The following is a 27,796-nucleotide window of genomic DNA, read 5'->3' as shown; positions in this document are numbered from 1 at the left end:
GGTGATGGTGGTGGGATGAATTGGGAGATTGGGATGGACGTGTATACACTGATGTGTATAAAATGGATGACTAATAAGAACCTGCTGTATAAAAAATAAATAAAACTCAAAAATTCAAAAAATCTATAAATAAATACAATGAAATAAAATTCAAAAAAAAAAAAAAAAGAGAGAGAGAGAGACCTGGAAATCCTCTGTCAGCTCCACCACGGTCATCTAGAACGACATTCTCGCGCCCATTGCTGGGCAGATCTGGACCCGCTTCCTCTCTGATTTTCTGTGCCATCCAGGCTCAACAATATCTGTACTTCTTTGGCCCAGAGCTGATTCTGGCAGTGGGGCAGAGAAGAAAAAGTGTTTGTTCTCTGTCCTATGAGAACATAGATCTTAATTCAGCAACATTCACTGAGTATTAATTACACATCAAGCAAGGGAGATGTGTTTTTAGCATAGCATTTTTCAACTGTGGGTCATGAACTATTGGTGGTCATAAAACCAATGGAGCAGGTTGTGACCAGTGTTTTATATAAAGCGAAGTATAACAAAATAGAAAATATCCAAAGTAAGAATAATTTTATGACATGTGTCCCTTTTATGTGTCTGTGTACTATCATGATGTAAAATGTGTTTCTAACTGGATCGTGGCCAAAGTTTTTCAAAACACTGACTCTGGACTGCTTACTGAGGATAGTTTATTTGAACGAGAGGTTAGTACAGGCCTGGAAATCGAATCCTCATGTCAGTGTGGGAAATCTATTCTAATCTCCGCATCCCTACAAATGAATTTCCAGAGCACAACCTTTACATAAGATGGAGACACTTTCGTCAGGTTCTTAATTCCGGATTTGGGGAAAAAACATTTGTTTAGTAGATATATTAGTTTCCTAGCACAGCTGTGATGAAGTACCACAAACAGGGTAGCCCAGAAAACCAGCAATTTCTTGTCTCACAGTTCTGGAGGCCAGAAGTCCCAAATTTACATGTTGGCTAGGGCTGTGCGCCCTCTAAAGACCCTGGGGAATGAGTTGTCCCTGCCTCTCTCCTCGCTTCCTGGAGTTCTTGGCTTGTGGCAACACAATTCCAATCTTCACAACGCGTGCTCCCTGTGTGCAAATATCCTGTTGATAAGAGCGCTGGTCATATTGAATTAGGGCCCACTACAGTAACTTCACTTTAACTCGGTCACCTCTGTAAAGACTGTATTTGCAAATAAGATCACATTCTGAGTTTCTGGGGGTTAGGGCTTCAGCATATCTTTTTGCAGGGACACAGTTCATCCCCTAACAATATATTTCAAATTTCTACTAAGCAATCAAGAAAATAGTAGAAATATTTTCCTGTCTTATTGGGGGGAAAGCTGTAAATGTTTGGAAGTCTTTTGATTGGTTTTGCTTCCGAAGTGTAATACCTCTTCGTGTTAGCTAAAATTTCTAGTCCTGTGAACGTTAACAGTTCAGCTCTTTGCATTTACCCTTTGGTCAGGAAAACATATTTGCTCTTGAACTTCAGTGGTTTGTTTTTATTTCTACTGGCAGCTAGGTGTTGCATTCTTAGTTACAACATACAAATAATATAACTGTAAACAAAGTTGCTTGGGTTTATAATAAAGAAGTATACATACATCTACAAAAATGCCCCCTAAAATTACAGGGGCAAACACTTGGCTACAAACTGATCTGTTTTCCAAACCTGATTTGTTTTCCAAAAGGAACAGGGAGATTGTTTTCTACCGTGTTCGTGAATGGAGCTGAACCAAAAATCTGAGCAGCAGAACGCCAGCTGCTACATCACACCCCAAGTGGAGGGTTATAAACGCTATAAATGGAGGGTTATGAATGTTAATGCCTGAGACTGTGGATAAATCAAAAGGCTCCAGTATGGCACTTTATATTTTGCAGAGGAAGGAAGGAAAGTAAATATGCTAATTTCACTCACCTCATCGTCCTCAAAGAAAATTCATCTATGAAAATTCTTCCACTTAGTACATTCTGTTGCAACGTGAGGGAAAAACCTGAATTCCAGAGAAAATGTTTACCTAATACTTTAAAGTTTGTCCTTTCACTTGGCCCTCCCTTTCTCTCTCCCCTTGGCTCTTTGTGTTTTTTTGTTTGTTTGTTTGTTTTTAAGCCCCAGGAGATGGTTTTTCTAGTTTTTTCAATGAATGGAGCCTAATCCTTAGCCTTTACCTATTTGCTGTACTTTTCAGTACCCAAGGAACACTTACAAACTATTTCTCCTAGCTCAGATCACTTGAAAATGTAGTTAAAGTATGTCGCCAAATATGCAGATTATGTTAATTTGGGGGTAGCCAGCCACATTAACCAATTAGAAAGTTGGACTAATTGGAACATTTATCGGGACAGTTCAAAAGGGAATTGAATGGAATGGTGGTTTGATCCAGTAACTGAGTGTCCGTTCTGAATACCTCAGTCTGGGAATTCTCCCAACAGTATTTGGTTTTTCTTAGACACAGAAAACGCCATGCTTTTCACAATCTCGGTTAGCTTGCTGTGTAATTAAATTGATAGGGATTGCATTCTGTGGCTTCAGTTTAGAAATGAGTGCAGCTCAGGAAGAGATTGTAAATCTAGGTGTCATCCATTTACATGCCATTATGTTCAACCAATGTTGAACCACATAAAAAGATAAGTTAGTAGAGCACAGGGAACGGTACTCAATATTCTGTAATAACCTATATGGGAAAAGAATCTGAAAAAGAATGAATATATGTATATGTGTAACTGAATTACTTTGCCGTAGGCCTGAAGCTAACACAACATTGTAAATCAATTAAACGCCAATATAAAATAAAAATTAAATTAAAAAAAAGATAAGTTAGGCCCCCACTAAAACCCTCCTGTCTTTGTTATTGCCCTTCTCAGTTGTAGCTTCTTAGATTTGGACTGTTACTTGGGTCTATTTGATAAATGTTCTTCCCACAGGTAGCTGTTTTGAGAGACCATAACACCCCATGTCTAGGACGTTAAGCGCCCAGTGGCCTGACATACATGAGGTGATTGCCCAAATCTCTCAATGTATTTGAATTAAAAAAAAAAAAAAAGGCAAACTAATGAGCCGCTTAAACTTGGCTATTATTCTGAGTCAGCAAACAGGAAATAATTAACACATTGGGTTTATACTAGTAACCAAGGAGGAAACTGAATAAATTCCAAGTTGTTACAGTTTGTCATTGGCTTCATTTCATGACACGTCTCCCCTTTTCATTCACAGTACATGTGCTTATTTTTAAAAATTGAAAGTAAATCTGAATTAATTCTCAATTTAAAATTTAGGGAAAAAAATTACAACTCAGTTAATATCATTGGACATGTCTGAGATTGATGTAAAGCTAGGAACAGGCATAAGTATCTCTATAAATAGGTGTTTGGGCACATGTGATAATAGTCCAGTATTCATTTTGCACAGAGGTAGAAGTGGTGATATTTTCAAATGTTTTGCATTCCAGTGTGTACATTTTATGGAAAAGTTTATTTTCTCTGTTCTATTTGGAAGAATTGTCCTCGGCCATTTTTCCTTCAAATTGCCTTTAAAGTCAATGCATAAAATTGATTTTTAGAATTAAGTGACTTAATCAATTTGAAATCAATGCTTTAGTTGTTTCATAATTTATACTGTTGTCAAGATTACATTACTAAACCCCAGGCCAAGGGTACTTTTATGAAAGGGAAAAAAGAAATAGGCTAATTAAGTGTCAAAATTAATTATTTATCCTCATTTTCTTTTCAAATTATATTGTTCTTCTTGGTACTGCGCATGGATTGCTGCCCTGTTGGCTGCTACTGACTAAGCACATCTACTACTGAGTCTGTTTCATTTCATTTAAATAACAGTGCTTTCATTTTCTTTTTTGGAACACTTATAACTGCTCAGAATTCAGGGACATATCCAAATTAAGAATTTCTGATTTTGTCTTTCATTGACAAATTTACCTTATACACATGCAGCCTGAAAAATATTTGCTCATGATTAAAAACTTGTGTTTCTATCGAGACGTTCTTGACATGGTGCCAATACATTTTAATAAATTAACCACCTTGTACGCACTATCAGGCATAATGCATTGTGAATGGACTTTGACTAAAGTCAGTGTAGAGTTGCTATAATCCGAAGCATGGCATGGAGCTTATAAATTATAAAGTCCACAAGATCTTGTGCCAGAATGAGGACATTCACTCCATAATATTTTGATAAGTTAAAATGGAAGGCAAGGCAGTAAACAACAAAAGTGTGTTATCTGCACATCACTAGCTGTGTGACCTGGGTAAGTTGTGTGCCCACTCTGAGCCTGCTGTTCTCAAGGGAGGGGCAAGTACCAGGGAGGGATTTTTGTGAGGATTTACATGAGATAATTAATGTCAAGCACCTGATCGTACCTGGCTGTTGAGTAAGTGTCTGAGGGAGAGAAGGTGTAAAGAAAGAAAAGATTGATTTTGATTCCCCCTGTTGGCTACAAGGAAATTTTCAGGCACACACAAAAAGTGTTAGCCAAAGCACGTAACAGCTGTGTTCAGAACTCTGTACCATTAAATCACCTCCCAAAGCACTCCTGAATTCTAAGAAAACCAACCATACTGCTAATTGAATGGTCACTAAAGTACCCTTGTTAATTTTCATTATAATTTGTTACATGTTAGAGTTAAGGATCTGTTCTGGGCAAAAAAGTATTTAGTACGGCGCTCGTTTTATAACACTTGTGTGGCCAAAATCTTGGCTCCCTGTACAGGGATGCCGAAATGAGATACAGAGACAGAGTTTTGGAGGAGAAAGAAAGGGTGGCTTTATTCTTTGCCAGGCAAAGAGGGGAACACAGCAGGCTAGCACCCCAAGAACTGTGCCCCCCTCCCTGGGGAATAGGGAGAGGTCTTACAGTCAGGGCTTGTGGTCAGGGGTATGCAGTAAGGATCAAGGCAGTAACAGTCCTGCATTCTTCTTTCTTCTGCAGAGTTTCAAAAGGGTGGGGTTGCTGACAGGATTAGGGTGTGTGCAGGGTCTCAGGTGGTCAGTCTGCTAATTTTGATGAGTTTCTCTGGGCCCTTTAATCTTACCTCAGGTGGTTTCCTGGCTGCTCCCCGCTTGATTTGCAACTGTTCGAATCTGCCCTTTGGAACTCAGGGAAGGTCATGGAGGCTGGAGTCTTGCCTACAAGAAATGGGGAACAAAAAGGCCTCTGTGCCTGGGAGCCCCATAGGCCCTGCTCCGTTTTACACGGAGGCAATGTTCCCATAATAGTAAAATCATTATAAGTTTTTTGTTGCAGCCTTTTTGCATAGTGGGGTCACACTTAGTACTTTTTGACACTGAACGCTTGATTAGCAAACAAACCCAATTCTAACATGTTTATAATTTGTTAAGTGTTTTCAAGGACTATTTTGAAGTCAAATGTGTAAGCCCCTTGTATCAGTTTGGCTTAAAGTAGTCACTGCTGTAATAGCACTGCTCCAGGTGGTTTCTTCCCAAGACACCTGGACATTTCCCAGGTGTTAGTGCCTGTAACTTGTCAAGCTTTGCCTTCAGCCCATTAACATTAGAGTCAAGAATAAAGCTGATCTATCACTTACCTTTCACTTGGGAAGAATTGGCACAATCAGTTACAAACAAAATCTTTGGCAAGATAAACACTAGAATAGTTAAGCAATATTGACATTGGAAACCAAAATCATGAGAGAGTGAAAAATAGCATGCCGTATTTTATGTGCCATCTTGCAACTAAAATGTTAAGACCTTTTCAACTTCCAGGACAGGGGTGCGTGCGTGTGTGTGTGTGTGTGTGTGTGTGTGTGTTTTACACTATAACTTGTAATAAGATTTTTGGTGATTGCCAGGATATTACCAACTGAAGCAAACATTTCTCTTTTCATCAATGATGCTTGTGGTATACCACAGGGGTACAAGACGAAAATATTTGCGCTTCTTAATTTTACCTGATACTTCACATTTCTACTTTTATCTGTTTAATGATGCACATAATTAACATAAATAGATACTTAGTCATATATTAAGGGGAGTAGCTGCTTAAAAGCAAATTTTTATATGAGTGTGTAATCAAAAATGTTCAAAGACCACTCCAGTAGACACTGAAGAGGAGAGACTCATTCATTGATTCGAGGTCATTTATCAGAAGAAAAAAACATGTAGAAGAAAGGAAAAATATTTTACTATAGTATATATTTCATATTTTTAATTAAATACTTTTATATTAAGCTTCATATTGCTTCAGTGCTGTTTGAGGAACTTAAACTATTTTTTTTGGCTGCGTTGGGTCTTCGTTGCTGCGCACGAGCTTTCTCTAGTTGTGGCGAGCGGGGGCTACTCTTCATTTTGGTGTGCGGGCTTCTCATTGCGGTGGTTTCTCTTGTTGTGGAGCACAGGCTTCAGTAGTTGTGGCATGTGGGCTCAGTAGCTGTGTCTCAGGGGCTCTAAAGCGCAGGCTCAGTAGTTGCGGCATGTGGGCTCAGTAGCTGTGGCTTAGGGGCTCTAAAGCACAGGCTCAGTAGTTGTGGCGCACAGGCTTCGTTGCTCTGCGGCATGTGGGATCTTCCTGGACCAGGTATCGAACCCATGTCCCCTGCATTGGCAGGCAGATTCTTAAGCACTGCGCCACCAGGGAAGTCCCTTAAACTATTTTTTATAGTTTCATTTGTGTCCTTTCATGTTATTCACCCTCATTAATACTGTGCGTAACTATAGAAGACAGAGAGCCTGAGTGTTGTTTACTGATGCCCTAGCATTTCATTGCTAGGGCATCATATACTTAACAGGAATATTTTGTTGGCTGTGTCTTACTTTCCTCATCACGTTAATGAGTTGTAATTAGCTTTATTGAGATAACTGAGTATGTAATCATTTTAAGGGTTTATGTGTAATATATGAATACTTGGATTGGGCTTGTAGAATAAGGTAGTAAAAAACTTCCTCTTCAAAGGGTGATGTGAATTACTTTTGCCTTAGGCTAATCTTGAAAGAAACATCTCTTGATGGTCTCCCTTGAGGAAGTAATTGGCCTTGGCTAGGTCCAAGGTAGAGTATATTTTACTAACCTTACTCCATTGTGAGATTAGCTCTAATATGTCAAAAGAAAAATCGTGATAGGTGGAACAGAGTTTTAGTAAAATTGAGATGTTATGATATTAACAGGAATTATATTAATTCAAGTTTTATTTTCCTTTCAGTTCGCAGGAAGATGAAAGACCTATGTCACCTTTCTATTTGAGGTACTTATTTGATTTTTATTGGTCTGTTACAGGGAATTGGGGAGGGTTAAGGCTTCTTTGGGTTTATTTGCCCACGTTAGTTCTTTTCAATAGAATATTCTGTGATGTGGCCAGACTAAGCTTATTGGAATCCCTCACCATAATGTTCATGCTATATTTTTCTTCTCTTTTGTTTAAGAAATCTTAGAACAAAATTTAACGAAGTTGAAAAGACTAAAATAAGATATTTGGTTTTAAATTCAAAGATGTCAAGCTAGCCATTTTAATTTCAAAATCTGCCTAATGATTAGGGTGTAACCTAAATTTTAAAATCTCTGTTCTATACATACATGCAGGTGGGGAGGGTTCTGAGCCTAAGCCTCACTTGCTGAAGAAGTCTTGGCTTACGTTAGGTCATTTTCTAGATAGTAGTGAAGTGTGAAACTAATATTCAGCAAGTTCTTAGAGTTCAGGATTATTTTCTAAAGTTTATAAAGCCAGAATGACAACTCTTAAAACAGGTAAGTTTACATCAGAGTAGATGTTAGATGAGATCACTTCCTTCCAGACTAAGAAGTTGTTGTATTGATGTGATTTTCAGTGAACCATCCCACTTAGGTATCAGTAATAACCTAGAACCAGGCTTTTCTTACTGCATTACTTTCCTCACTACCTACCCACTTCAGAGGCTTAGAAACTATATTTGAAAGTAATATGACCATATAAATTCAAGTTTAAATTGCTGAAGTTTTTTTTTTTGTTTTTCTTTTAACCTTTCCTCAATTTTGAATTCTACTTTTTAAAAAGCAGTGTCGGGTGTGGAGGAAAGGGAACCCTCTTGCAGTCTTGGTGGGAATGTAAATTGATACAGCCATTATGGAAAACAGTATGGAGGTTCCTTAAAAAACTAAAAATAGAACTACCATACCACCCAGCAATCCCACTACTGGGCATATACCCTGAGAAAACCATAATTCAAAAAGAGTCATGTACCACAATGTTCATTTCAGCTCTATTTACAATAGCCAGGACGTGGAAGCAACCTAAGTGTCCATCGACAGATGAATGGATAAAGAAGATGTGGCACATATATACAATGGAATATTACTCAGCCATAAAAAGAAACGAAATTGAGTTATTTGTAGTGAGGTGGATGGACCTAGAGTCTGTCATACAGAGTGAAGTAAGTCAGAAAGAGAAAAACAAATACTGTGTGCTAACACATATATATGGAATCTAAAAAAAAAAAAAAAAAATGGTCATGAAGAACCTAGGGGCAGGACGGGAATAAAGACGCAGACCTACTAGAGAATGGACTTGAGGACACAGGGAGGGGGAAGGGGAAGCTGGGACAAAGTGAGAGAGTGGCATGGACTTATATATACTACCAAATGTAAAATAGATAGCTAGTGGGAAGCAGCCGCATAGCACGGGGAGATCAGCTCGGTGCTTTTCTGACCACCTAGAGGGGTGGGATAGGGAGGGTGGGAGGGAGACGCAAGAAGGAGGGGATATGGGGATATATGTATACGTATAGCTGATTCACTTTGTTATACAGCAGAAACTAACACACCATTGTAAAGCAATGATATTCCAATAAAGATGCGGAAAAAAAAAAAAAGCAGTGTCAGGGTATCACATAAGTATTTTGTTTTTGAGTCTGATTTGTTGCAATAGTCTCAGTGTTAGATTTAGACTTTAATTCAACCACCACAGTTCCGAAATGTGTCATAGGGCGTCAGGCTTGGCCAAGTAACTGCTTTGCAGTAGTGCTCTGCCCTTTAGCGACTTGAAGCTTGTTGCGTAATCACTTTGTGGCAAGACAGGGAACATCTGAGGTTTCAGCTTGAGACAACATGGTGGTCCATTTGCTTCGTCCTGGTTTCCTGCCAACCAAATCAGCACATTCTGGTTCATAGGCTGTCTTGACTGTGCAATTACTGTAAACCCATGAGGATGTCCTTGCTGGGTACACAGTGATGCTAGTATTCATTATGTAAATACACACAGTAATATCAAACAAATGATTATCATATATTAATGGAAATCAGGTTTTACACGGTACAGAAGACTCCAGCACCAGCTCATGACAACTAATGAAAACTATTCTCTGAATGTCTTAGTTTTATTACTCTGGGTAACATCAATCTATGTTTTACATAGTATTGAATTTTATTTATTTATTTTTACTACTGTTTTAAAAAGCAGATGGGGAAAATGGACTTATAAGTTGTAAGTCCTCAGATACACATAATTGTGTTTTAGAGTGTAAATTTTGTAATTATCTAGAGTAATTCTGTAGTCTTGAAAAAAGAAATTCTGTACTTCCTAAATGAAAGCAAAAAAATGTAAAGAAAATTAGTATATTTACTGAATTCTCGATAGAAGCTATTTGAGCTTTCAATGTTAAGAGTCATAAAAACTAAAATATGATCAAAGTAGGGGAGAAAATGAATGTGCATACTAGCCCACATTTACAGTAGTGGTAAAGTTGCAGAGAAAGGAAAAGTTACCAGCAGGCATTCTTTTCATGTGAGGGGAATTTAAACTAAGTGGAGATATTTCATAAATGCAAAACTCGTAATTATTTGGCCTGAAATTAAAAATTTCAAATGTAGTTTCTTTTTCTGAATAACATTACATGATAATCTTAAAAATTATGTAAGAATTAGGTTGGTACAAGTTAACTTAGCTTTTTTTCTTACCCACTTGACATGAAATAGGGAGAATCTATTGATAAAACATGAACTGTTTTTTTTTTAATTATTTGCATGGCTGGTTTGAGATTGACTTTTCTTGAGTTAATCTAGCGTACAGAATTCAAGTAGAAAAAGGAAAACATGATTGTTGATTATGACTAAGTTCTAGATTTTGGGACTAGAAACAGAAACATGTCCACTGATAATTTAATTTATAAATCAGTGCACTTTTTTTTTTTTTTTTGCACTTCCTCTAGTAAGAGCAAATGAATGCTTAAACATTTTAAATAAATTTTTGTAATGTCCTTGTCTTCTATTCCTTTCCCTCCAACTTTATTACAATTCCTTTGCTGCAGTGTTAGAAAAGGGGAGTCATTACATGACTAATGAATTTCATAATGATTATTAACATGATGAAAAACTAAATTGGCTCTTTTAAATCCAAAATAATTTTTTCTGTGCCTTTGAAAAGTAAAAAATGATTGGTAGTGGCAAAATGCTATCTTCCCTGGCTAAGGATATTGAATACTAAATATTATGTGTTGACAGTGTTAATTGGTCAGGTTTTTCAGGGGAGGAAAGGCCCAATCAAGAGATGAGACACATCTGAGGTGGGTCTTCACCAGAAGTAGATTCAGCCACAAGCAGCCAGGCCAGAGGGGACGGGGTATTTAACGGAGGGGTATTCCGTTTTGTGGTTTATTCTGAGAGGTCCGACATAAGGTAGAATGGCAAATCTCAGTGGCTGCAAGTTTGGGAGTGGGCCGTCTTCAGGTAGACCAAATCAAAACAGAGAGAAGATGAGGGCAAAGCAGGCCTCCCATTTCAGAGGAAGGAGAATAGCTGCTCTGTAAAGGAACTCAGATACGGTAGATCCGACAGGCATCCAGCAATTGGAGTGGAGACGAGGTGCATTATTTATAGCAACAAGAGAGGGTCTGTGTCTGGGGTAGAGATGGAGAGCATATCGAGAGGCTGCAGTGCCTTAGTGGAGGTTCCAGGACCTTCCTGTGGCTGGGGGTAGGGAGGTCGGTTACAGGAACAGAGGCCAAGAGGGGCCATTTCAGTCACTACCTTGCTCCACCGTTCACCCTGTAGAACTGCGGTTTCTGTGATTGCTATTCTAACATCTACGGCTGAACCACGTGTTAGTCTACTGTACGTTTCCACTGCCTTCAGGCCTTTCTGTAGTAAGGTAGGCCTCTTATAAACAGGCATGCACTCAGATGTTCTCATTCTAGATGAATAGTCTTCTGTGATAAGAACTCTTGTCTTCTTTAATTCCAGTACTTCTCCAACCTAACCTAATTCACCATAGAGCCATTTGTCCTTTTTTGCAAAGGAAAGAAATAGTAGCTACAAATCTACGCCTGCCACCATCCCATGTGGCAAGTTTACTGCAGCTACAGTAGCTCAAACAGTAGGTGTCATTGTTCCCCAGATGCTCGTTAGAGATTACCTGCCCTGTTGAAGTGATTAAGGGAATGAAAGGGAAGGACCGGTTATACCAAACCCTTAGTGAGATTGCCGCAAATAAACACGAACCTGCATGATGCTAAGGGTGCAGAACACGCTTGGCAAAGATGCGCACACCCTGGCCTCTGTCCTAGTCTAGGCTGGAATCCCGGAAAAGGAGCCCCTACCTCAGTTGCTCAGATCAGTGTGAAAGCAGCTTGCAGTAGGTGTTCTTCTGTGCCACATGCACACTGTTGTCTGAATTCTTTTGGTGGCATCCAGTCAGATCCGGTTGGGATCTGTTGCTAGTTCTACTTCTATTTATCTAAGTCTTCAGTGTTGCCAAGCCCAGGTTTTGATTTCTGTGGTTATTTCCACTGGGAGATGGGTTCTTGATCTCCACTTTCTATTCCTCCTCGTCTCTACCTGCTCGCTCCCATCTCCCCACACTATCTTCACCTTCCCTATGGCCAGGGTCAGGTCCTGTCCTCATCCTATCCCATCTAACTTTGACCCATGAATTCCTTCTTTACGAATACCTAAATTTTACATATACCTAGCACCCGTCTTTGCCTGTGCTTTATGAAAATCCTGAATCTATGCTTCAGGGACTGCATACCTATAACCAGTTTTATTCACTGGGCTCTAAACAACTCACCTGGCCTCTGAGTAGTGTCTCATTCCTTACCTAACACTTGGCTTCTAGCATCTGCACTGATCCTCTTGTTTTCCCCTTCTCATTTTGGGCTTCATTGAAACCTTGAAATTAAGTCTTTATCAATTTCAGCCCAAGTTTTAATACTCATCATGCAAATTGAAGCTGAATTACTATTTTAGCAGATTTGGAATTGCTTAGGGTCAGTTTCAGTATTTCATATGTTTTCTTTTTTTTTTTAATTGGAGTATAATTGCTTTACAATATTGTGTTAGTTTCTGCTGTACGATGAAGTGAATCAGCTATATGTATACCTATATCCCCTCCCTCTTAGACCTCCCTCCCACCCCCTCATATGTTTTCTAATTTTCCTGAATCAGGAACATCAATTAGATTTATTTCTAAATTAGCTGTTTGGCACACAAACTCATTCTTTAGGATTTTATTAACTTTTTATTCTTAGACTCCAGGAAGCATCAATTTTATGAAAGTCTTTACTGCAGAATTTATGTTGAAGAAAAAATTTAGCTTTGGATAAATTCAGATTTAAATAGATACTAGATGGGATCTGGAAATTATATCATACCACTCTTATCTTGATATGTAGAAAAATTATTTCTAACTCATCTTTAGATAGCTTTTTGGGGATTACCTTTCCAAACAACTTGTGCTAGAATTTCTGTTTGTTGTTTGGCGGTGGGGTAGTATTATTAAATTTTTAATAGTTTATTTTTCTCCTTAAGCATAATGTATGTTTTCTAAATTATCATTTTGAGGTAAAAAGCTCTTATTATCAGATGGGATAGTTTGGAGAAGTGTATCATACCATACATTGTGTTTGTTTATAAGCCTGTTTCAGGCTACTAACTAAAAAGTAGAACAAATAAGCAGGCTGTTTATTTAATTATCTACTTGATTTTTCTTCCCCAAGATGATAAAGTCAGCTAGATATTTTGGGTGTCTTTAGACACAGGTAACTATATATTTAAATTGTTTTTACCTTGTCCGTTTTGACTACAACAGTATTTCTAAACTGAGGAGATACATCACCTCTGCTTATGGAGCTCTTTTTTCTTTTTTTCTTGGTGGTAATATATAAATAAAATAAAATTTGCCATTTAAACAACTTTAAATTATTTTTCAATTGCAATAAAATACACATAATATAAAATTTACCACCTTATACATTTTTAAGTACATTTCCACTAGTAATGCACAAGAGTCCTGTTTTTCTACATACTTGTCAATATTTGTTATTTTTCTATTTTTTGATAACACTATCTTAATGGTATGAAGTATATGGAGCTCATTAACGATGCCTGGGTCTCACTGGCCAAGATTCTGAGTCTCAAGTGGGCTGGGTGTCCATATTTTCAAAAAGTGTCACAGAACAGTCTTTTCAACAAATAGTGCTGGGAAAACCGGATATCCACATGCAGAAGCATGAAGTTGAAGCCTTACCTAATGAACCCTTACCTAACACCATATACAAAAATTAACTCAAAATAGATCAAAGATCTACATACAAGAGCTAAAACTACAAAATTCTTAGAAGAAAACATTGGGCAAAAGCTCCATGACATTGGATTTGGCAATGATTTCCTAGGTGTGACACCAAAGGCACAGGAAACAGAAGGAAAAAATAGATAAATTGGACTTCTTTAAATTTTTTAAAATTTTATGATCAAAAAAATAACATTATCAAGAGAAGAAAAAGGCAACTCACAAAATGGGGGGAAATATTTGCAAATCATATATCTGATAAGGGATTAATATCTAGAACAGATAGAGAACTCCTAAAACTCAACAAAAAACAAATACAACACAATTAAAAAATGGGCAAAAGACTTGAATTGGCATTTCTCCAGAGAACATATACAAATGGCCAATAAGCACATGAAAAGATGCTCCACATCACTAATCATCAGGGATATACAAATCAAAACTACGATGAGACACTACCTCATACCCAGTTGGATGGCTACTATGATAATAATAATAATAATAATAACAAGTATTGGTAAAGATAACAAGAAATTGAATCACTTGTGCATTCCTGGTTGAAATGTAAAATGTTGCAGCCACTAGCAAAATTAGTAAAGGTGGTTCCTCAAAAAATTAAACTTAGAGTTACCATATGATCCAGGAGTTCCATTTCTGGGTATATACTCAAAAGAATTGAAAGTAGGGTCCCAAAGAGATGTTTGTGCACCCATGGTCAAAATAGCATTATTCACAATAGCCAAAAGATGGAAGCAACCCAAATGTTCATCAATGGATGAATGGATAAACAAAATGCAGACTACACAGTGGAGTATTATTCCGCCTTTAAAAAGGAAAGAACTTTTAACACATACACAACATGGATGAACCTTGAGGACATTTATACTACGTGGAATAAGCCAATAACAAAAAGACAAATACTGTAAAATTCCACTTACATGAAATACCTAATGTAGTCAAATTCATAGGGACATAAAATAGAAGGGTGGTTGCCAGGGGCTGGGGGAAAGGGGAGATTCAGGAGTTATTGTTTAAGAATAGGAATTTCAGTTTCACAAGATGAAAAGAGTTCTAGAGATGAATGATGGTGAGGGCTGTGCAGCAATGTGAATGTACTTAATGCCACTGGATGTACACTTAAAAATGGTGAAGATGGTAAGTTTTGTATTATGTGTATTTTACGACAATAAAAAAGTTAGAGAGAAAAAGTGTCATAAAGTGATGCACACCCTTGGCTGAAAATCACTGAACCAGACCGACAGTATAATTATTTTATACTGAAGAATGGTTATAAACTTTACTACTGTTTATCATACCATTCTTTAGGGATTCAGTATTGAGTTCTTGACATCTGAGAATCAGTTATATTTTTTGCATAGTAAGAGAGAAGTACAGATTCTGAGTTTAATTCTATCAATGTTAATTAAAATATTAAACATATATTTAGGCTATACTGAGAAACAAAGATAAATTATATAAATTTTTATATTTTTATGCTTCTCTTCATATCTTTCCTCAGCATGAAAAAGCAAAGGAAAAATTTACTTGTAGAAAATGATGCCTTTGTAGCCATTCTGTCTAGATCTCTTACTGCTTCATTTTTCATTCTCCCTGCCTCCCTATAGACTTCTGTTTGTAAGAACTTAAGATTTTAATAAAATGTAAACCTCTAGGTTAAAAGCAGACTAGCTTCGTCTGATATAACTACTCCCAGCTTCCCATTTAATTTCTAATGATGATATAAAAGACAAAAACTAGAGACAATTTTATAACAATGATGAAGAAAACTGTAGGGGCTTCCCTAGTGGTGCAGTGGTTAAGAGTCCTCCTGCCAATACAGGGGACACAGGTTCGAGCCCTGGGCCAGGAAGATCCCACATGCCACGGAGCAGCTAAGCCCGTGTGCCACAACTACTGAGCCTGCGCTCTAGAGCCCACGAGCCACAACTACTGAGCCCACGTGCCACAACTACTGAGCCCGTGTGCCACAACTACTGAAGCCCACATGCCTAGAGCCCGTGCTCCGCAACAAGAGAAGCCACTGCCATGAGAAGCCCATACACTGTGACGAAGAGTAGCCCCCGCTCACCGCAACTAGAGAAAAGCCTGCACGCAGCAACAAAGACCCAACGCAGCCAAAAATAAATAAATAAATAAATAAATTTATTTTTTAAAAAAAGAAGAAAACTGTAAGTCAAAGGCAACCTCATCAGTGGAGATGAACTGAGAAACGTATTTTCGCCTTGCAGGCTTCATGTTTCATCATCTAAACAACATAGTGAGCACAAAGAGAGAAGGAAGGCAAAAGAAACTGACTTGGATTCCTTCCAGTATCTACTGCACTGACCAGAAAAGCAAGTGACATTCCCCCAACTGAGCAGAAACTTATTTTCTGAACCATCCAGAGCTGAGTTGTGTATTCTTTTTCACCTCCCATTTAGAGACTAGAACATTAAGTACACAAAACAACAGAGAGGAGGAGGTATCCCCCTGGGATGCTCAATTACCTAACAAAGGCATCTGAGAAAGGGATAAAGGCAGGAAGATTACTGGATTTAATGCATGCTTTCAAGTGTACACTGCACAAAGACAAACTACAAATTTGTTTCTGATTCTCCAGCTTAATCATAAATTGGACTAAACAGCAGGTCCACTCAAGTATGCATTGTAGATTGTTCAAGGGCAGAATCGTATCCTGGCTTTTAAAGTCTAAATCCAAGAGGGGGCATCTGCCTGTGGCCAAGCGACAATGAAATAAACTCAGAACAATATACCCAGCCAGGTTTTTGATAATGGCTCTGCCTGAATTGATTGTTCCCCCTTACGAACCCCTAAACACGAAGAACTATTTGGGACCTATAAAGAGAAATTACAAACTAGGGGAAAGGATGACTTGCTCTGAGGACTCAGAGTAGAAACAGATTTCAGAAAACTGTTTTTTGTATGATTCAGAGGAAAACTTGAGAAGTAATATTTGCTAATCTTCTCCAAAAATGTTCAAGGACATAACCAACCTCTTTGAAATATGAGTAGGAACCTGTAAGGAGAGAATAAGTTGAGAATTAAAAGGCTAGAGACACACAAGAACAGCTGAAATGAGGGAAAGAGAAGCCTAGAAATGTATTTGCAGAGATTTTTAAAACTTTGGAAAGCAGTAAAGAGCAGCAAGTATTTAAAATAAATCAAGTACATGATGAGAGAGAAACTTGAGAAGCTCTTCCAAAATGAAAAGGGTAAAGAAAAAGCTGTGAGAGAAATAATGTTAGATATGAAAGTCAGAGATCAGAAAGCCAACCTGAAAATTATGATTCTAAGGAGGAAACCATACTAATAGAAATAGAAATCAGTGTTAACATATACCCAGCTAATTGAGAGGTGAATCCCCCAAAATATTTTTTTAATTAAGAAGTAGAAACCTGATTATAATTATTAGTGGAGGGCCAAAGAAAGTAATGAAATTCTAAATTTCTTATCTTGCATGGAAGGTAGGAGAGTAGAAGCAGGCATCAAGCGTTTCAGGGTTTTTTTTTGGTGGTTTGTTTTTTGGGTTTTTGTTTCAGTTTTAATAGTTACAGATGTATGGGTTGGAGAGGCAACAACTAGTAGAATTGTGCATAGGATTCCTATATCCCAAATCACCTCAGAAGATAAGAGCAAAGACAGAAATCAAAGGAAAAGGAAGCTCCAAAATTATAAAACATAAAGCAAAAATATAAAACTAGAACAAATGTATCAGCTATGACAATAAGTGTAAATTGATTAAATTCTTTGATAAAAGCTAAAAATACTTTTTTTAAAATGACTGCTTGAACTATGTTTTGCTCAAAAGAGCTATGCCTAAAACAAAATAGCACAGAAAGGTTAATAATATAGGATTTATCTCTGATAAATATGAACAGAAAGAAAGCAGAGATAGCAATATCAGTACCAGAACAACTAGAGTTTAAAGCCAAATCCATTAAACAGGACAAACCTAGACTTACATTTATTGGGTAAAATCCATACTAAAAATATAAAGGTTAAAATAATAAGTATGTATAAACTAGCATTGTATCAAATCATATACATTTAAACCCTTAAGTTAACAAGGATAAACATGCAAACACATTTGAAGTATAGAACTTATATATAGCACAATATGTCTATAACAAAAAAAATTTATAAATAGCGCTGAGAATTTAATAAAATTAATAAGATTTAAAATATAGGAGCATCACATACACTAAACTTTACAACCTACAAATAGGGCTTAAGCATTCCTGCTACTTTCTAAAAGATTACTCAGCTATCTCTAAAAGTTCTTGAAGAGTAGAAATATTAAGTCATGTCTTCTAACCACAGTGTAATTAAGAAAAAATGTCCAATCAACCAACGAAAACTCTCCTAAAGGGAGGAAGAAATTCAAATAGGAAATAAAAACAGACTATTTGGAAGAAAAAGAGGAAAAGTACATTATCAAAATTTGTGGAATGAGATCTAAGCTCTTTTTAAGAAGTAACTTCACCTTCTTAAAAAGATTGAAAGTAAACGAGCCACACATTCAGAATAAGAAGTTATAAAAAGGAAGAAAAGCAACTTCTTGGAAACCTGAAAGGATTTAATAATAATAAAAGAAAACATAAAAATAGCAGAACTCATGTTTGAATCCAGGAACTCATTCTTTGAGAGTAAAAATGAAAATAATAAAAAAGAAAACCTCTGGTAAACTTAAGAAAAAAAAAAAAAAGGGACAATACTAATAATCAGAAGTGAAATTTGCTGTGAGGGTATAGTAGTTTTTTAAAGGTTATAGAATACTTCATGCACTTTTATGCTAATAAACATGAAAACCTAGATGAAATAAAAGGTTTTCTGGAAAGCATAAGTTTCGAGAAGAAATTTCCATGTGAATGCAAAAAGTACTTTTAATAATCTCTTCTAGTTCTAAGAAAAGAAACAAATGTGTAGCCAAAGATTTATGTGAATAGCAGCATTATTTGAGAATAAGGATTATGTTTTTATTAAGGACATATCTGAAGCCAGATAACATGAGATGGAATCAGAGCTGTGTAAACTTGAGTGAGATACTAAACCTCTCGGAACCTCAATTTCCTCATCTATAAATGGGTATAGTATATATAGTCACCTCTCCATTTCATTTCTTAATTTTGCTTTATAAAGACCTTAGTCTAAAAACTAAAAAAACCTCTGAATTTCTTTTTATGCAAAACATTCTAAATATATGAAACTTATAACCCCCATAATTAGGGCCCAAAAGAAGCTGTACAAAATGTATTTTGACATTTTGATGGGCTCAGTTTAATTTGTTAGAAAATATTTTATACAGTATCAAGATATAGGAATGAAGAATAATTCGTTTCTTCAAATCAGTCCTAATACTTAAAGGAATAGTATATGTGAGTTTCAATAAAAATATGTGGGGATAAATATTTTTTGTCAAAATCTAAATACGTATAAATGCTCCCTAAAATTTCTGCATGTGATAATCATAACTAAAAGTTAAAACAAAGTGAATAAATATTGAGGACTGAGTGTATTTGTTTTATGGCACTGTAGAGAATTGAACTAAAAATCATGAAAATGTTTTAATTTAAAAATTCATTATACAGTTACAAGGAAGTAGTGGTATAGTCATCTTATAATGTTGACAGTGTGTATCAACTTTTAGTATTTTAAGATGATACTAAAAATACCGTATTCTGTTAAATAGACAAATTAAGAGTTTCATTCTGGTTTGACGATTAGTTACTGGATCCTCATCCTGAGGCTTAAACAAACCACATAATTGTCTTTTAAATTCTTACTCATTAAAAAAATTGAATGTAAATATTATCTCCTAGAGAAAAAGGATAATTCTGTTAGACCTAATGGTTCCTATTAAAACAATATTTTACGGGCAGCATTTTATACACCACTGAAAAGAGAATATACTGAAGTAAGAGAACAGACAGAAAAAAGAGAACACATCCTTCTTCAAGATGTCTGGTTTCAGTAGATTTGAAAGATTTCTTTATTTCAAATCAAGAGATCTAGGGCTTCCCTGGCAGCGCAGTGGTTGAGAATCTGCCTGCCAATGCAGGGGACACGGGTTCGAGCCCTGGTCTGGGAAGATCCCACATGCCGCGGAGCAACTACACCCGTGAGCCACAACTACTGAGCCTGCGTGTCTGGAGCCTGTGCTCCGCAACAAGAGAGGCCGCGACAGTGAGAGGCCCGCACACTGCTATGAAGAGTGGCCCCCGCTTGCCGCAACTAGAGAAAGCCCTCGCACAGAAACGAAGACCCAACACAGCCAAAAATAAATATTAAAAAAAAAAAAAAAAAGAGATCTAATAAGAGAATCAGTTGTCAACAGGCATTCTGTGCATCTTATCACATGCAAATTTTATAGACTAATATTTCTGAGCATAATCACTTTATGGAAGTGTCTTGCTAATAGAAATAAAGACTAAATATATTTAACTATGTCATAGAATATATTTCAGAGTAGGCTCAGAATCTGTTTTGAATGACCGTACCAGGAGGACATTCATTTGCATCATCACTTAAGTAGGCTTGGGTAATGAAATTGACCATAATGCTGAGTCTGCTTCTTTATTTTAGTTTTGAATACTCGCTTTATCAACATTAGGAAATGAATTCTTCCATATTCAGGTGTTTACACTGCATAAGTAAGAGATTTTCTTAGCAAATCAGTCAAGTGCTCCGAAAAAAATGCATTATTCTTAGCTCTCTGCAAGGGATAGAAAACAAGCTACATGTAGATGAAGAAAATCATTATCTTTCACTTTAGCTTATTTGCTTATTGTCTTTTTGTTAGTGTCTTAACATTACCTCCATGAGCTGATGATAGCAATGGAAGCAGGCCCTATTTCTGACATCAAATATTCTTAGAAATCTTGTTATTGGTGAATTGTTAAGCACATCCCACAGGAACTACGGAGGTGATTGGATACCTGACCAAAGCCATTTTGGTATCTGATAAACCCTAACTATGACTGACACTGTCATAAAACTAAATATGCAGTTATAAGCTTTTGTAATGATTTAAACTTTAGGGCAATAACCTTGAAACTGAGATAGTCATAAACTTCTGGAGCTAAAAGAAAATCACAGAGATCACGAACCAAGGCTTTCATTTTCTGTATGAAGAAACCAACCCAAAGCAGACAAGCTAACCAACAATCTGACTGTGATTGCAGCTAATGAACTGCAAAGCCAAGACCAGAACTTCACTTTTCTGATTCCCAACGCAAAACGTTCTCTTTTCAGAATACTTTCTTTAGGCCCCTCGGAGCTGGAAATGCAACTGTTGCGAGCTTCGGAGGCTGCAGAGCCGGAGGCGGCGGCGTCCTGGGAGGTCCGGGCGCTGTGACCGGCTCGCGGTCGCTCGTCCCTTCCTCTCTCTGGCCGCCTCCTGGCTCGAAAATAACTTTTTTACTATAAAGAAAGGAGAAAAAGCGTAGCCGTCCGCCCCTCCCTCCCTCCCTCTCTCTCTCTCAGCCCTCTGACCCGTGAGGGAGCCCCGGGCCGGGCCGACCCCGCGCATCCCTTCTACACCCGGGCCAACACCGTGATAGGCGAGATGGCAGCCAAGGAGGCCTTCGTCTCCAAGTTCCTCCGCATCAAGGGGCTCACGAGCGAGCGACAGCTGCAGACCTTCGGCCGGAGCCTGCAGGAGTTGCTGGCAGAACATTAGAAACATCCCTGGTTCCCAGAAAAGCCCTGCAAGGGATCGGGTTACCGTTGTGTCCGCATCAACCATAAAGTGGATCCTCTCATTGGACAGGCCAGCACAGCGGATTGGGCTGAGCGGTCAGGAGCTGTCCAGGCTTCTCCCAAGTGAACTCACACTCTGGGTTGATCCCTACGAAGTGTCTTACAGAATTGGAGAGGTTGGCTCCATCTGTGTGCTGCACGAAGCCTCACCAGCAGGAGGTAGCACCCAAAACAGCACCAACGTGCAAACCGTAGACAGCGGAATCAGCTGCAAGGAGGAACTCCTCTTGGACGGAACAAGCCCTTCCAAACACTACAGTATAATGACTGTATCAGGTTAAGATATAGTCTATGGATGCATCGTCTTACAATGGATGGATAAACTTGATACTTGCTTTGGGTGGGCTCCTCTTGGGAGATAGATTATGGAATTTAAACCACAGGCACAAGATAGAGTGGTCAAAAAAATTTTTTAAGTGACAGTGCCATAGTTTGGACAGTACCTTTCAATGATTTAATCGCCTGTGAGTCCAAGTAAAGGATCACCTTATTTGCAAGGGAGTGAAGTCCTAGGGCGGTTTCAGTTTCTCCCAGACACGATGCCTAAATTTTTACATCAGTCCCTTTAACGCCAATCTGTATTTCAAAGAACCTTTCTCTGCAGTAGAACTTGCAGAGAAAATTTGCACTATGACACTTAAAGTTGTTATCCTTTTTGGCAGCTCAACAGGAAAGCTCAACATTTTAAACATGGTAGTACTGGAAATTTTATGACAAGACTTTTACCTAGCACTTAAATATGTATAAATGTACATAAGACAAACTAGGAAGTATGACCTGGGGAAATGGTCAGACCTTGTGTTGTGTTTTTGGCTTTGAAAGTAGCAAGTGACCAGAATCTGCAGTGGCAACAGGCTTTGAAAAAGACCCTTAAAAAGGCACTGTCTCAAGTGTGGTGTTAGCACCGGCCAGCTCTCTGTACATTTGCTGGCTTGTAGTTTTCTAAGACTGAGTATACTTCTTATTTTTAGAAAGTAGAGGTCTGGTTTGTAACTTTCCTGGTACTTAATTGGGGAAAAGTCTTTTCCATAAACCACCATCTATTTTGTGAACCTTGTTAGTCATAGTTTGTTTGGTAAATTATGAACTGGTGTGAATTTGTACAGTTCATGTGTATTGATTGTGGCAGAGTTGTACAGATTTCTGTATTTTGGATGAGAGATTTTTCTTCTCTCTATAATAAATTGTTTCTTGGCATTTAAAAAAAAGGATACTTCCTTTAGAAAAATTCTATTTTAAAAGCATGGAAGTATGGACACATTAAGTAATACCAAAAATTCCAGAGGCCTATTACAAAAACCCAAAAATATAAATTTATCATAAATTTGACCTAAGATAAATATATTAACAAAAATCAATATGGTTTAATTACTTAGTCTTATTATTGATTTATTCATTTATTTTGCATTCTGAGAAAGGCTCTTTAAGACTGATTTAGATGGCTCAGGTCATTTTTCTTTAAGCTCTGAGAGAAATTTTGATGTATTGCCTTTTATTCATTCCAATTAGCACATGTTTTCCAAATCATACCTTCATAACTCAGAATCTTTAAAAATAGCAATTGTGATATCTAAGTCACTGAAGTCTAAAAGAATTTTAGTTGCAAGAATTTGGAACCTTGCTAATCAATGTCTTCCACAAATCAACAGCATCAGAATCACTGGGGAATGTGTTAGAAATACAAAATCTCAGCTTCCCCTTTCCTAGACCTAGACCTACTGTATCAGAATCTGTGAGTGAACAAGATCCTGGGTGATTCTGATGCACATTAGAGTTTGAGAAGCACTTACTCAGAGAGCTAGGAATCTCAGAACCTGGTCCCATTTGTTGTCATTTTCGTGTCTCTTTCTTCCTCACCTCTTTTCATCTTCTCCTCCTTACCCACCCCCCCCCACCCCAAAATGAACATAAAAATATCGGTGTGTGCTTTAAGAAGCAAAAAGAAGTTCAGGTCAAAAGTGTATGGAAGGGAGGAGAGGAAGTACATCTCTTCATTCTGAGATGGCATGGCTGACTGATTGGCTGATTATATTTGTATGTCTTTGGCATGTTTTTAGTATCTAGCAGGTCTGTATTCTTTTCCCGCCTGTATGTTCTCCCGGAGTCATTATTCAAATTGGCCCCTGCTCCCAAAACCAAGGTTGTGTAACTGCATGAGAAGTGGAGTACAGGAGTTAATTATACAGTGTTGAATTTACAGAGGGTGAGCCACAAGCATCAAAAGCAGGGACTGCCTGTTCCAGCTCAGGACAGAGAACAGCAAAGGATTTATTGTTGGTTATGTAACCTGGGGACCTCTATGAATAGCAGGTATTGTGAGGCAGAAATGGTTGTAATTAAAAGCAAAGTTAAATACCTAAGTCCAGGCCTCCATATAGGAAGATGACTCTAGAGAGTGTTTCTTCTAGTGAGTGACGGATTCAGAAAGCCGAGTGTAGTGATTAGGAGCTTAGACTCTAAGCTAAAACTTTCTTGGTTCAAATCTCAGCTCATCTACTTCTTGGCTCTATGACTGTGAGTGACTTAACCCCTCTAACCTCTTCATTTGAAAATAGGGAAAAGAAAACAATTGTGCCTACTTCATGGGGTTATTGTAAACAGTAAATGAGAAAAGCTATGTAAACAATACTAAGCACAATGTCTGAAACATAGTGAGCACTCAGTAAGCATGCAGGTTTATTTATTTGTTCATTCATTTATTAATGAAGATTCTTCTCATATGTTTCCCTTGTGAACAATAGCACTCTTTTATGCAGTTTTTCTGGGACTTGGCTGTGGTTTGTGACCATGACAAAGAGCTGCAGCTTTAGCTAAAGGAATTCTCTGGGGTAGAGTGAGTGTCTGTTGATCACCTCTGGGATAATGAATACTGTGCTGGGTATGGTGCTGGTGGTATTCGTAGGTATTGTCATGAAAGAAGATGAGAAATATTATACAATCCCTTGAAGCACTTAGGTTCTAAATGGAAAGGGATGAGATATACATATACATGTACATGGAAGAAAAACTCGACAGATGATTCCAAAGCAACACATTCACATGCTGAAAATTCTGTCATATAAGTGAGGATTCTTGGAGTGATTGAAAGGCAACCATCAGTATTGGTCATTAACAGCTTTTATTTTCTTCAGGTGTCTTCTACAAAGAAGAAAGTAAAAATGGGAGAACTGTTAGATTAGGCAAAACTGTAGTTTGACATGCACTGAAGGTTTTTTTTAAATCTCATTTTCAACATAGATACTTTTGAATCTTGATTTAGAAGCCAATTAAGCACTACAGGGCAGAATGTAAGAAAGTACTCACACTGATATGGTTAAAACAGATGCCAGCCTCGACCCACACTGTGCTTATATGAAAGTAGAATGGAGGCAAAAGGGTGAAGTTCTGAAATGTGCTAATCAGATAGTGTTCTCTCATTTCACCATTCCGTTTTATATGGACTACTTTTTTTTTTTATTGACTAGTTTTTAATACTTTCGAAGGAATTCAGGCTTTGGAGAAAATGGGAAGGTTAGAGGAAGTTTATAAATGCTCAATAAAAGGGCTATAAATTAGGTGTTAAGATGAAACATTATAGAGCTTGAGGTATTTTCCATCTTGAGGAACTTAGGCAGAAAATGTGGCTCAGTTAGAGTCATGTAGAAAACAGTGTTTGTTCCTTGTTCTCTGTCCCCTATGGCCCCTGCTCCATGTTCAGAGCAGTTTTAGGAAGATGCTTCTGTCTGCAGGTCTGGAGGGAGTGGGGCAGGAGGGAACAGACTTGGGTTGCAGAGAGCAGGGATGGGGGAGTTGGTAGCGGGAAAGCAGTCGGCAGCAATCGTATTAACATTTGGGGAAAATTCAAAGACCCCAGACTAGGGCCATGGCAGTAGTCTGAGAGGCAGAGATGGTTTTCAGGGGTCACTTGTTTTCAGGGGTCACCTTTGAAACTATCTGTCATGCACATCTTAACATGGAGAAAAAAAGCTGTTTGGGAATATGCACCCAGGGCCATCTCTAATCTAGAGACAGGTGAAAATCAGCATCCGTCAGTGGATAATTAAATGTCATGTGAGGGTCATTCAGGGCCTGGCTAATACTTTGAGCCCGGGATGCCCTCACATTGTTGGATTCGCGGTCTCTGGTCCTCTGTCTAACCTGGCTTCCTTTCTTTTGCTTCTTTTCTGCAGTGCCCACGTATCCCAAGTCAGCAACGTGTCAGCAACGGGAGAGTAAGTGATCCGGATTTTGGGTTCTTTTCCCCTCCTCTCACGTATTAAACAGTAAAAAAGCTTTTCTAATGGTGTATAGCATTGGAAGATTAATATAATAAGCAACCAATGATGATTTTTAAAACCACCCAGAGGAGAAGACTAAATAAGAAGCGTTCCTATTTGAGCTTCTGTGTGGGTGTGTGACTGAAGACCCCTCAGCTGTGTGAACATATGAGATTTTCTGTTGATTTTAGTCAAATCGTGTCGGTCAGTTAATACGTGCAAAGCAGTCTGTGTGCTTTGGGAGGTGTCTTGCCATTAACGGTGGAAATATGAACCGTGTATTTTACTTCTTCCTTTGTTCGTTTGAATCAGCCTCGATTTATGGAGTGCCTGCTGTATGCCAAGCGTAGTGTTAGGTGTCTAATGTCAAATAAGACTTGTGCTCTGCCTTTGGGGCCTTTACAGTCTGATAGGACACAGAAAAGGAGGCAAATGAGTGATGGCAGCAAGTCCTTTTTCCACAGGGCAGGGGCAGTGCTCTGTGAATTATGTCCATCACATGTCTTTTTCCTCCTAAGACGACCAACCGCACTTAGACTAAAATCTAAACTTCAGCTGTCTACCCCTGCCTGGTCATTGTGCTTTTACCCCTATGACATTGCTGGGACCTGGGTGGGCCTTCTGGAGCATCTTCCATGAGCAGGGATCAGGTGGAGGAGGAGGGGAAGATGTGTGATAAGGAAGAAGAGAAAAGAATTAGAAGGAACACTAATTGGTATGAATTTGGCTCTAATAGGATGAGTTGGGATTTTTTTTTTTTTCCCTTCCTTGTTATGTGAGGAAGCACTCAGAGGGCAGGTTTGACGGCTTTTATCTTTGTGAATTTTAAAGAGCTTCCAGAATTATACCAAGACTGATGTGTTCTTGTCTGTTTCCTAATGACCTTTACTTCTTATATGTCTTGTGTAACGTTTGGAAAAGGTGTGGCTTTGGTATGTATGTATATATTAATTTATTCACTTTCCTATGTACCACTATTAGGTAATCTCAAATAGTCGGGATGTAGAGTTCTAGATATTAAAGTTCTAACGCCTAGTCATTCCGTACTTGCTCATGGTTGTAAAATAGTTTTAATGAAGTTACTGTGAGTCTATTATAAAACTACATTTGGAAAATCTAAAGTTCTTAAATTTTCAAAACTCATTTTATTTAACTGAATGTGTTTCTCGATCTGACGATTTTTTAAAAATATATGTGGTTTTTAAAAATTTTAACAGCTTTTTTGAGGTGTATATACAAAAAACTGTACACAAACTTAATGTATACAATTTGATGAGTTTGGATGTGATCCTTTTTTCAAGTGAAGGAAAACATGCTTTGAGGAGTGTCAGTTTAGAATTTTTCATGCCTGCTTATTCAGAATTAAATAATGAAGTGATAAAAATGGGTTTAGACACATTGAAAGATTATATAGCTTTAAAAATGATACCTCATCTGTCTTATCATGCACTCTTTTTAGCCCCTGAGCTTACCTGTTTTCTTCAGGTTGAACAAAGTAAATCTATCCTTCCATCTCCAGTAATATACATTGGGGTGTTTGCATGAATACAGCTTCAATCATATATATTACAACTTAATTGAATAGAGGTTCAGAAAGATTTTACCATTCTGCTATGAGGAGTAATTGCTCTGGTAAGGTGTTCTTTTTTAATAGCATTATTGCCTATATAATTTTATCTTAAAGGGATTCCAAAGAGATACTAGGCATCATAAAATCATTTGTGCCAATTTGCTTTGTAAATCATACCGTCTTCCTCTGCAGAACTGGTATAAATCTGGAAGAAACTCACCTTTGTAAGAATAGGTCCATTATTATTCTATGAGGAAAAAAATCTTTCCTCATTCTGCCTTATATTAAATGATCTTTATTTCCTGAATGCCTCCTATAATTGTTGCTAGACCTGCTGTGAGTGTTTCAGTATCCTGGGCTCACAAAGATGGAAAACACAATTATCACATTGGTGGAATTTGTACTGTGTAGCTTTGTTTTTAATACACAGCGCAAATATTTGGGGATTAATGCCTCATACTGTCTTTGCTCATGAAGCTGTAGTCGATGTTCCATGGAAAATGCTGATATTTCCAATATTACGGGGACTTTTTTTAATTGAAGTATAGTTGATTTATAATGTTGTATTAATTTCTGCTGTACAGCAAAGTGATTCCGTTATGCATATATATATACACATACATTCTTTTTTCATATTCTTTTCCATTATGGTTTATCATAGGATACTC

General features: G+C 37.7%; 2 protein-coding genes and 1 pseudogene across 9 annotated transcripts in view; 2 read left to right on the top strand and 1 right to left on the bottom strand.

Moving 5' to 3' along the window:
* HERC3 (HECT and RLD domain containing E3 ubiquitin protein ligase 3) overlaps window positions 1–27,796 on the bottom strand; it is a 513,145-nt gene that overhangs the window by 241,782 nt on the left and 243,567 nt on the right. The gene's annotated exons all lie outside the window — the stretch shown is intronic.
* Window positions 1–27,796, top strand: part of FAM13A (family with sequence similarity 13 member A) — a 340,455-nt gene that overhangs the window by 246,861 nt on the left and 65,798 nt on the right. For all 8 annotated transcript variants that reach the window (XR_009503212.1, XR_009503211.1, XM_059922406.1 and 5 more), the window contains 2 exons: window positions 7,191–7,232; window positions 25,472–25,513. Coding sequence is in view for 6 of the 8 variants with exons in the window: in XM_059922406.1 (XP_059778389.1) it covers window positions 7,191–7,232; window positions 25,472–25,513 (84 nt within the window). In the remaining 2 variants the exon portion in view is untranslated. The remainder of the gene's footprint in view (window positions 1–7,190; window positions 7,233–25,471; window positions 25,514–27,796) is intronic.
* LOC132366704 (protein BTG1-like) lies at window positions 7,714–21,583 on the top strand (annotated as a pseudogene).

The sequence above is a fragment of the Balaenoptera ricei genome, chromosome 5, assembly GCF_028023285.1.
Source record: "Balaenoptera ricei isolate mBalRic1 chromosome 5, mBalRic1.hap2, whole genome shotgun sequence".
Classification (NCBI taxonomy): Eukaryota; Metazoa; Chordata; class Mammalia; order Artiodactyla; family Balaenopteridae; genus Balaenoptera; species Balaenoptera ricei.
Note: the sequence above shows the minus strand (reverse complement) of the source record. Positions and strands in the feature narration are given on the sequence as shown.